The sequence below is a fragment of the Bombina bombina genome, chromosome 5 (assembly GCF_027579735.1).
Source record: "Bombina bombina isolate aBomBom1 chromosome 5, aBomBom1.pri, whole genome shotgun sequence".
Lineage (NCBI taxonomy): Eukaryota > Metazoa > Chordata > Amphibia > Anura > Bombinatoridae > Bombina > Bombina bombina.
The window spans coordinates 814919686-814931784 of NC_069503.1; the positions used below are offsets into that span (position 1 = coordinate 814919686).

At 35.1% G+C, this 12099-nt stretch overlaps 1 protein-coding gene across 6 annotated transcripts in view; it reads right to left on the bottom strand.

Annotated features, from left to right (window-relative positions):
* The window catches only part of PTPRM (protein tyrosine phosphatase receptor type M), a 1348209-nt gene that overhangs the window by 40853 nt on the left and 1295257 nt on the right, over positions 1-12099 (bottom strand). For all 6 annotated transcript variants that reach the window (XM_053714931.1, XM_053714930.1, XM_053714929.1 and 3 more), the window contains one exon: positions 7653-7826. In XM_053714931.1, coding sequence (XP_053570906.1) covers positions 7653-7826 — 174 coding nt within the window. The remainder of the gene's footprint in view (positions 1-7652; positions 7827-12099) is intronic.

Sequence of the window (12099 nt, forward strand, 5' to 3'; positions counted from 1 at the left end):
CACACACATATATATATATATATATATATATATATATATATATATATATATATATATATATATATATATATATATATATATATATATATATATACTTTGGAGCCTTTTCCACTCAAATACCTTGAAATAGGAAAAATCAATTTTATTAAATATTAATCTTTTATAATGTGTTTTACTGTAAATATTTTACATTCCAATGTTCTTTATATAGAGGAAAATGTCCTTTGTATTTTTAAATTGATATTCCTTAATACTGTATATATTCATATAGATGTATAGGTATAGCTATATATTTTACATTAGCATCATTATATATATACTGTGTATATATATATATATATATATATAAATTTAAGTTTAAAAATAAATAGAACAATTTTTTTTCTCTGCAAAGAACATTGAAAAGTAAGATATGCTTAATGCACTTCGGGTTGTGCTCTGTAGGTCTAACTCTGTATTGGGTAAGCGCACGTTAAGAATTAGTTATCATTATGTTACTTAAATTACGTTATTTAAATGTAAAATTCATAAAAAAATATAATTAGTAATAATTATTATAATTACTGTAAAATATACTTATATATTCAAATAATTTTTTTAGAATTTTTAACAATATATATATATATATAATAATTATAATTTTTTCAATATTTTATATTTAATATTTACATAACAAATGTTAAAATAACTAATTCTTCATGTGCACTATATATACAGGTATAGGTTTATATAGATTTATATAGAAATCTATCTATACTATAATCACGTTTGTAATGCGTCCGTCGGTGTCGCCAGTTGCGCACGCAATCCTCAAAGGAATGTTGGCTGTGTGAGGCAGCCTAAAGAATGTTAGTTGTGCGCTGCGGTGGATTCTTTCACCTGCATTGGATTCTTTCACTACCCTGCCATTTTCTGAATCCACCTGGATGCAGCATAGGCAGGGAAGCCTTAAAAAAACAAAACACGCAACCGCCCATACGAAACAATGAAAAAACACATTACCGCCCACAAGAAATAAAAAACCGCCACATAACCGCCCGCACGAAATAACAAAAAAACCGAATTGCCCGCACGAAGTATAACAAAAAAACTAACCTCCCGCACTAAGTATTAATAAACACCTAAACCGCCAATTCCCACATCGCAAAATAATAAAGTAATTAACCCATAATCCGCAAATAACATAATTAAAATATTAACCCCTAAACCACCAACCCCCCACATTGCAATAAACCTAATTAACCTATTAACTCCTAAACCACCAACCCACCACATCACAATAAACCTAATTAACCTATTAACCCCTAAACCATCAAACTCCCACATCGCAATATACCTAATTAACCTATTAACTCCAAAACCTCCAACCCCCCACAAAGCAAATAACTAATTTAATTACTAAGCCCCCTAACCTAACACCCCCTAAATTAACCCAAATACTAAGTTACAATTAAAATAATAAAACCTAACATTAAATTACAAAAAAAAATCTAAAATTACAAAAATAAAAACATAATACAGAAAAAAATAAACAAAATTATCAACAATAAAAACAATTTAAACCTAACCCCTATGAAAATAAGAAAGCCCCCGCAAAATAAAAACACCCTCTAATCTAAACTAAACTACCAATAGCCCTTAAAAGGGCCTTTTGTGGGGCATTGCCCTAAGTTAAACAGCTCTTTTACATTTAAAAAATACTAAGTCCCCCCTAACAGTAAAAAAACCCCACCCCTTAAAATAAAAAAAACTAACATTAAACTACTAAACTAAAGGGCATTTGTATGGGCATTGCCCTTAAAAGTGCAATCAGCTCTTTTACAGCCCATTAAATCCCTAATCATAAAAATAAATAAAAAAAATAAATCCTAAGACTAAGTCCCAAATACTGAAGTCCGGCGGAGAAGGTCTTCTTCCAGGCGGCTCCATCATCTTCTATCTTCATCCGTAGTGAAGGCGGGGCGGAGGTGCGGAGCTGGCTTCCCCGATGCACAGATCCTCTGTGTCGGTCCTCAGCGGCGGTTCTCAGTGGCGGCAGTCCTCAACAGCATGGAGGCTCCTCTTCATGAGATCATCCACCGCACACTGAAGATTGAATGCAAGGTACCCCATATTTATTGGGGTACCTTGCATTCCTATTAGCTGAAATTTTGAAATCAGCCAATAGGATGAGAGCTACTGAACTCTTATTGGCTGATTTAAACAGCCAATAAGATTTCAATAGCTCTAATCCTATTGGCTGATTTCAAAATGTCAGCCAATAGGAATGCAAAGTACACTAAATTGATTGCTTTACCTTCCATTCAAATTTAGTGTACACCGGAGATCAACTGAAGAGGAGCCTCCATGCTGCTGAGGATCGCCACAACTGAAGACCGCTGCTGAGGACCGCCATTGAGGACCGTTGCTCCGGATCCGTGCATCAGGGAAGACCGCTCCGCACCTCCACTCCGTGCCGCCTTTGCACCGCATGAAGATAGAAGAGCCATCTGGAAGAAGACCTTCTCCGCTGGACTTTGGGAACAGTGAGTACCTATTTGGAGCTTAGTTTTAGGATTTTTTTTTTTTTTTAAGATTAGGAATTTAATGGGCTGTAAAATAGCTGATTGCCCTTGGTTGGTTGGGTGGGGGGATTTTACTGTTAGAGGGTAATTGGTATTTTTTTAAGTAAAAGAGCTGTTTAACTTAGGGCAATGCCCTACAAAAGGCATTTTTAAGTGCTATTGGTAGTTTAGTATTAGATTAGGGGGTGTTTTTATTTTGGGGAGGATTTTTTATTTTTATAGGGGCTTTAGTTAAGGTTTATTTTTTTTTATTTTGGATAGATTTGTTTATTTTTTTCTGTAATTTTAATTTTTTTATTTTGTTGTAACATTAGCTTGGGGTGTGTAATTTTTTAAACATAGACTGCCCTCTGAGTAGGCTTATCACCTAGTTTAAAATAAAAATAAAATTATCCTGTATGCGAAAAACATTGGAATGTGAAATATTAATAACTGCTGTCTGGTTAGCACGCAAGCGAAAAGTTATGTTTTTTTTATAAAGTGTTCTCAATTGAAGTCTATGGGAGAATAAGTTAACCCAGTCGTAATACCCAAAGTCCTTTAGTTAACATGCATCGGGTTTCATACAAAATTTTTACTTTGTAATCTGGCCCTTTATGTTTTAATAAATATATTCTGTCATTTTAATATTGTTTGGACGCTGTCTATTGTTTCTATTGCTATTTACTCAATTTAAGGTTTGAAATGTAATGCTTCATCACTGATACAAACTATTCATATAAAATAACAAAAATTTAATCACTGCTTAAAGTGATGGTAATCTTTAACTAATCAAATTCCATATATGTAATCTTTGCCATTAAAATGTATATGTGTACCTTTCTTTTTTTTTTTTTTTTTTTTAATCTATCAGTGAAAAGGGTTAAATCCGTGCCTATATATATGTTTCTATTACAATGTTATACAGGCCCACTGGGATGAACTTTTTTATTTTAATGATATTTCCAATGAAGATCCAATCAGTGTGTGTGTCATATGACACTCTTGAAGTACAGCCCTTTGAAAGAGCTTAGGAAGCCTAGGCAGAGAATGGGTCGGACTGCTCTATATGTCACAGCCCAGCCAAAAGGCAAATGAAGAGATGAGGAGAAACAGAAAATACCAAGTAGGAGTATATATTTTGCATTATAAATATATATAGACTTTTAAAAATAAAAATAAATATGCGGTTTTGCCTGTGTACTAATATATTTTTAATTGCAACATCCTAAAAGTGTGAAATTTACCATCACTTTAAGTTCTATCACAAAATGGGGTTACTGCCTTACAAATAAGATGTATAACTTTAACCATACCAGCAAGTATCTGCTGAACAGCCATGCTTTGAACGCACTCCGTCAAGCATTGGAAACATGATTTGTGGAAATACTAATGTGCAGTTTGTCAAATGTGGAGACTTCTAAACATACCAGGTATCAATCAGAGGAAGACATTTCAGATGTGATCAAAATAATAAGGTTTAAATATTTATTATCTACTTTATGTGTGTGGGAGTAGCCTTTGAGCAGACAATAAGGATGGACAAAAACAGAAAATGTAAAGAAAGAATACCTGGGATATGTATATTGTTATCTTAACCATTAAAGGAACACTGAACACAGAAATTTTCTTCTGTGATTCAGATAGAGCATGCAATTTTAAGCAACTTTCTAATGTACTCCTATTATCATTTTTTCTTCATTCTCTTTATTTAAAAAAGAAGCCATCTAAGCTTTTTTGTGTTCAGGACTCTGGACAGCACTTTTTTATTGGTGGATGAATTTATCCACCAATCAGCAAGAACAACCCAGGTTGTTCACCAAAAATGGGCCGGCATCTAAACTTACATTCTTGCATTTCAAATAAAGATAGCAAGAGAATGAAGAAAATGTGATAATAGGAGTAAATTAGAAAGTTGCTTAAAAATTCATGCTCTATCTGAATCACGAAAAAAAATGGGTTTAGTGTCCCTTTAATTAAGTTTATATTTTAGAATAATAAACAGAACTTTATCTTATCTTCTGGTTATCATATTACAAAATCTAAATGTATATTTATAACATCCACTACTTCTAAATGGTTATAAATAGGGTATTTGTATCACATAGACAACAAAAACATTCTTGTTTATAAAAGAGCAGCCATTAAGCATATATAAATGTTTTTTTTAATGAAAAAAGTAATAGTTATTTGATTTTATATCAAAACGAACAAGTGGTACTCAAAGCGCTGTTGTTTACTCGCTAATATGAACATGAAAACAAACCACTGCAAGTAAAAAAAAAAATGTCAGTAAGCACAGAAAAAAATGGTTTAAACACAAAAAACAAAACTATACATATTCTAGATGTAATAGAGATAATAAAATCTCTACAACAGAAAGTAAGCAGTGGCGTCACTAGGGGGTGCGGGCCGCACCTGGGTGACACCCTCCAGGGGGTGACACCACCAAAAAAAAAAAAAAATTTTTTTTTTAATTTTATTGAAATTCAAAGAAATACAATGTAGAGATGCATATATTTTTTTATTAGAGGTGCCAGCATTTGTGAACATAAGTGGGACTGGGGCAGTTGTAGAAACATATTTTTGAGCCAGCGCTGCAATTTCCACAAAAAGTTTTCCCGGCTGCTTTTCTTGTTTGTACTTTGCTCCTCCACTGCCCGATTTCACTATGAATGTTGTGGGCGTGCCGTGGGGCTTGCAAAGTTGTGCTGCTAGCCTAAACCTGCCTGCCTATCTGTGCTCACTGCTCAGTGGCATGTGGAGCAGTGGAGTCACTCACTGCTGTGCTGTCTCTCTAATCGGGAACTGGGAAATCATGAGGGGGATGACTGTCTGACACTGTCTCTAAAGTTACGGTACACTAAGTTCAGACTGAAGAGGTAGGAGGGGAGGGCAGGTGGGGGTCTGGGGTTGAGCAGAGAGCAGAGGTGCTTGGCCATAAGAAGCGGTAGATACGCAGCCCGGGGCTGTGCACTGACAGACTTGGAACAGAGTCAGAGAGCAGAATTTTCATAGTTTGCGTGCCTAAACCTTTTCTTTAGTGATTTATTTTTAGAGTGCTCTGTTTATCTTTCATTTGATGCTCTGCTGAGTCAGGGAGCAGCTCTAGGCATGAGCTTTATATTTAATGCAGTGCAGTTTACATATTTTGTATGTGTGTGTGTCTGAGTGTTTTTGTGTGGTTGAGTGTTTTTGTGTGTCTGAGTGTTTTTGTGTGTGTGTGTATCTGAGTGTTTCTGTGTGTGTGCCTGAGTGTTTTTGTGCGTGTGTCTGAGTGTTTTTGTGCGTGCCTGAGTGTGTTTCCGAGTGTTTGTGTGTGCATCCAAGTGTGTTTTTAAGTGTGTCTGATTGTTTGTATGTGTGTGTGCCTGTGTTTTTGTGTTTGTGTATGTGCTTTCTGGGGGGAGGGAGGGGTGACACCATAACGTACCGCGCCGGGTGACACCAACCCTAGTGACGACACTGAAAGTAAGTGTGGTATAAAAATAGTAGCATTTTTCTTTAGGGTTCATTTTAAACTCATTTGCAATCACAGATTCAGCATGAATCAAAATACCTGAATCAAAAGACCTACAATAATATGTAGATTTGCCATTTTGCTAAAATCTGCATAAATGTTATGTTGCAAGGTTGCAGTTTTTAAAAGAATCTTTTTTTATTCTGTTATTTTTATTTTTTGCATGCATTGAATATGATTCAGCAAAAGCTCAATGAATGTCTCAGCAACTGTCAAAGCCAATGTTCCCGCCCTACTATCAGCAGTAGAAGCACAAGACAGACAGACAGACTCTGGTAATTGCACAGCCCTGTTGACACAGTACAAGAAAGGGACAATGAAGACCAAGGGATTGGTTCCATAAGGGCATCTAGAGTATTTTTAAAGCCTACAGCCCCCTTATTCTCAAGAACAAGCATGGGGCAGGTGCCTTGTTTGCCCAAAGGTGGGCCTGCATATTAATTGCTTAATTTGGAACAATTTTATACACCCAAATTGTTTCCCCATAAGGCAAAAAAGTCCTAAGTAAGAAGTCCTTTTTGTTTAGTCCAGATGGTCAAAAGGAGTTAATCCTCCGGTCCACTATGGAGAAAGTCATCATTCCTAGATGAAAATACTGTCCAGAACTTGTCCTTTTGGGCCAAATCCTTTGATGGTGTAAACTTTTAGATATATTAATAAAAGGAAAAGGAACGTTTCCACATTACTCCAATGTGTGAGACACAACATAGCTAAAGAAAGGAAGTTTTTCTACTCTACGCCAAATGGTTTACATCTGAACTACAGATCAGGAAATAATTACCCTCCATGCATAGCTCATATCTCACATGCTTGAGGTATTATAAGGTGAGAAAGTTATACTACAAAATATATTCAATACAAAAATACTACACCATGAGTGTTTTTTGTCTTTGTTTGTGCTCTGCAAACCCCCCGTGTATTATCACATACACATATATATATATATATATATATATATATATAGATATATATATATACACACACACACAACCTTAGAACTCCCTGTAAGGTAACAATGGCCGCTGCAGAGTCTCCAAACACACTCCAAAGAAATAACTTGCCGGGTGCAAGTTATTTATTTGGAGTATATATATATATATATATATATATATATATATATATATATATATACATTTAAAAAAATCTGATTCATTTAGAGTTCCTTTGTCTTAAAATCTAAATAATACAAATTAAAAAGTTACATCTATATCTAGATTTTTTAAACAAAATAAAAAAAATCCTAAAAGCTATTCTGAGACAAGAAACACTGGGATAATTTGAAGGAGTCTAAAGAGCCCTATTTATTTGTAAAGATCACATTTATCTAGTACCAAGGGAAATAAGAGTGTCTTGCTATTCAATCTTACAGTTCATCAATGTCATTACCTTCTTTTGGCATTGTCACATATTAGATAATATGCCTTTTATTTGTGCTACCTGCCATTTGTTATTGTCTAAATGCTCCCTTATGATTATATTTTTCAGCTGGAGGCTTTCTAGATGAGGTTAGGTTGTAAAGTTTAGAATTCTTATTTTGTTGGATTACAGATTAGGTTCTTGTGGTTATGAACCATAGAAACAAAACTTACATCCATCAGTGCTGCATTGATGTAGTTACTGCTCTCCCCATCTATCGTTATAAGAAATGGGAGACATCTGTCTGGAGGTAAGACATCCATACAACGGTTCTTTTCATGATTCCTTGGTAAAAGTGCTATACTACAGTCTTCTACTCGAAGTGTTGGAGTCACCATGTTTAACGTCTATAAAAATAATTGAAGAACAAAAACCTCAGACTTATGGTTAAAAAAAACAACCAATAAAAGATCAAAACAATGCATTGAAAAATGAAAAGATTGGGGTTGCTTCAATGATATCTAAAGAACTAAAATAAATACACACATATATATATATTTACATAAGAGAAAAAAATCATTGCATCTAAAATAGGATCAATTATACAAACTGTTTTCTACAATATGAATAATATGCTAACAAAAATCATATTAATAAATAGGATACTGTAAGATACTGCTGTAAAAAAAGCTTTTATTTTCAAAACAAATGTTGACTATGGAAACATGAATAAAATGTATAATATAATAAAGCGTAGAGAGAATTATTGTTATTCACATTGAGTTAAAAAATTTTTTTAGAAGCAAGCTCTATAAACCTTGAATCCAAGGTTTAATATCAAGGGCACATAAGGGCTTTGGTAGAAGCTTAAAGGGACATTAAACCCACAATTTTTCTTTCATGATTTAGAAAGAGCATGCCCTTTTAAACAACTTTCTAATTTACTTCTATTATCTATGTTGCTTCATTCTCTTGATATTCTTTGCTGAAAAGCATATCTAGATCAGAAGCTGCTGATTGGTGGCTGCACATAGATGCCTTGTGTGATTGGCTCACCCATGTGCATTGCTATTTCTTAAACAAAATATATCTAAAGAATGAAGTAAATTAGATAATAGAAGTAAATTTGAATGTTGTTTAAAATTGTATTCTCTATCTGAATAATGAAAGAAACAAATTTGGTTTAATGTCCCTTTAATAGTTCTAAGGGTTGAGCTCAATAAAAAATGTATACAACTATCTCCTTGCGATGCACAGATACAAATGCACCATTTACTCACACAAAGCCACATGCATATCTCTTTCCATACAGTTCTGTGCAATCATAACGATCTCTGTCTGCACAGTAGAGACAAATCAAACCCCCTCTGTGCAGACTGAAATGCTGATGAGACTTGGGACTTTAACCCCTTAATGACCACAGCACTTTTCCATTTTCTGTCCGTTTGGGACCAAGGCTATTTTTACATTTTTGCGGTGTTTGTGTTTAGCTGTAATTTTCATCTTACTCATTTACTGTACCCACACATATTATATACCGTTTTTCTCGCCATTAAATGGACTTTCTAAAGATACCATTATTTTCATCATATCTTATAATTTACTATAAAAAAAATTATAAAATATGAGGAAAAAATTGAAAAAAACACACTTTTTCTAACTTTGACCCCCAAAATCTGTTACACATCTACAACCACCAAAAAACACCCATGCTAAATAGTTTCTAAATTTTGTCCTGAGTTTAGAAATACCCAATGTTTACATCTTCTTTGCTTTTCTTGTAAGTTATAGGGCCATAAATACAAGTAGCACTTTGCTATTTCCAAACCATTATTTTTCAAAATTAGCGCTAGTTACATTAGAACACTAATATCTTTCAGGAATCTCTGAATATCCATTGACATGTATATATTTTTTTTTAGTAGACATCCCAAAGTATTCATCTAGGCCCATTTTGGTATATTTCATGCCACCATTTCACCGCCAAATGCGATTAAATACAAAAAATCGTTCACTTTTTTACAAATTTTTTCACAAACTTTTGGTTTCTCACTGAAATTATTTACAAACAGCTTGTGCAATTATGGCTTAAATGGTTGTAAATTCTTCTCTGGGATCCCCTTTGTTCAGAAATAGCAGACATATATGGCTTTGGCGTTGCTTTTTAGTAATTAGAAGGCTGCTAAATGCCACTGCGCACTACACGTGTATTATGCCCAGCAGTGAAGGGGTTAATTATGGAGCATGTAGGGAGCTTCTAGGGTTAATTTTAGCTTTAGTGTAGTGTAGTAGACAACCCCAAGTATTGATCTAGGCCCATTTTGGTATATTTCATGCCACCATTTCACCGCCAAATGCGATCAAATTAAAAAAAACGTTAAATTTTTCACAATTGTAGGTTTCTCACTGAAATCATTTACAAACAGCTTGTGCAATTATGGCACAAATGGTTGTAAATGCTTCTCTGGGATCCCCTTTGTTCAGAAATAGCAGACATATATGGCTTTGGCGTTGCTTTTTGGTAATTAGAAGGCCGCCAAATGCCGCTGCATTTCACACGTGTATTATGGCTAGCAGTGAAGGGGTTAATTATGTAGCTTGTAGGGAGCTTGCAGGGTTAATTTTAGCTTTAGTGTAGAGCTCAGCCTCCCACCTGAAACATGAGACCCCCTGATCCCTCCCAAACAGCTCTCTTCCCTCCCCCACCCCCCAATTGTCCCCGCCATCTTAAGTACTGGCAGAAACTCTGCCAGTACTAAAATAAAAGCTATATTTGGGCTTTTTTGTGTTTTTTTTTAGCATATTTACATATGCTGCTGTGTAGGATCCCCCCTTAGCCCCCAGCCTTACTGATCCCCCACCAAAGAGCTCTCTAACCCTCCCCCTCTGCCTTAATGGGCGCCATCTTGGGTACTGGCAGCTGTCTGCCAGTACCCAGTTTAGTGAAAAAATGTGCCTTTTTTTTTAAAAAAAACCCTTTTCTGTAGTGTAGCTTCCCCCCCCCCCAAGATCAACCCCCCACCCCTTCCACACGTTTATTTACAGCTTTCAAAAACTTATTTTGTTGTACTTTTGAAAGTTTTTTTTTCTGTAGTGTAGCGGTTCCCTCCCGCTCCCGCCCCGTGCACGCGCCCGCCCGCCGCCCCCCGTGCACGCGCTCCCGCCCCCCTCCACTCCACTGGGCACATCGATGGCTGCCCACCCGCCTCCCAGACTTGCTCCCACCCACCAACGATACCGGCCACCGATGTCCGGTGCAGAGAGGGCCACAGAGTGGCTCTCTCTGCATGGGATGGCCAAGGGGGGTTATTGCAGGATGCCTCCATATCGAGGCATCACTGCAATAACCGGAAAGCAGCTGGAAGCGAGCAGGATCGCTTCCAGCTGCTTTCCAGACCAAGGACGTACGCCACACGTCCTCGGTCATTAACTGTATTTTTTTTGAGGACGTGTGGCGTACGTCCTTGGTCCTTAAGGGGTTAAAAGCTTTGCTTGGACCTTAAATCCTTCCTCCTTTAGTCACCCAATAACACTCCTTGGAGCAAATATTTTTTTATATTTTATATATGTATTTTATATAAAAATTTGATATTTTTGTTTCTTTTTGAATATGCATCAAAATACAACACTGATTAAAGTGAACTTGCTTGATAAAATAAGGTGCGTCTTTTTGAATGAGGTCTAAATAGAGGCCATTAACATAGCAATCTGGGGTGGCAACTAAGATTTTCTTTTCTCTTTGTTTGTTAAAAGTTATACATTTTCTTGGCCTTCTGTTTGTATGACATAAATTTCACATTGGTAGTAGTAATATCTATAAGCTTTGTGGTGCAATTCCTTAGAATCTCTTGTTCTAGGTTAGCTGTTTACATATGTACATATTATGATGTTAAGACGTACATATATAACATATATTTTACAATGAATAGCATGCTATTGCCTCAGCTATTTTTTTATCATACTACTAAAAATCTACCCCAGTTAACACTGTCAATTTATACATAAGATAACTTACATGATATATTTCAATTATGCGATAATATAAATTTATGTTGCTATAAGTAATATTATTATGCTGCATATTTTAAGGCTGGTTGATACAAAAATGTATAAAGTCATAGGGTCAGATTATGAGTGCTGCATGAGCGAAAAGGGGTTTATCGCAGGTGTTTGTGCGCATCAGGTTTATCACTCGTATTACAATTTGAAAGTAAACACGATCCCTTGAGCGCAGTTAAAATTAACGCACGTCGGAATATTGCGTCCTCAGAACTCTGGTTAACTGTTTTGCAAAACACAAAAGTATGTCTCAGGAGAAAAAAAAAAAAGGTAGGCAAAGGTCTTTAACATTGAGATACATACATATACATGTCTAAAGATGTATATGTATGTACTGTATGTATATATATATATATATATATATATATATATATATATGTGTGTATTTATGTATGTGTTTATCTGTGTATATGTATGTATATATGTGTGAACAGGTGTATTTATCTTTTTATATGTGTATATATGTATTTATAGACATATATACACTAGGGATTTAACACATTCGTTCGTTTGAATCGAATTTCGAATGTTTACATAACATTCTAACATTCGATTTTCGAATGTTCGGTTTCGAATTTTACGATTACATTCGAAAATATTATTTTCGAAAAATTCGAATTT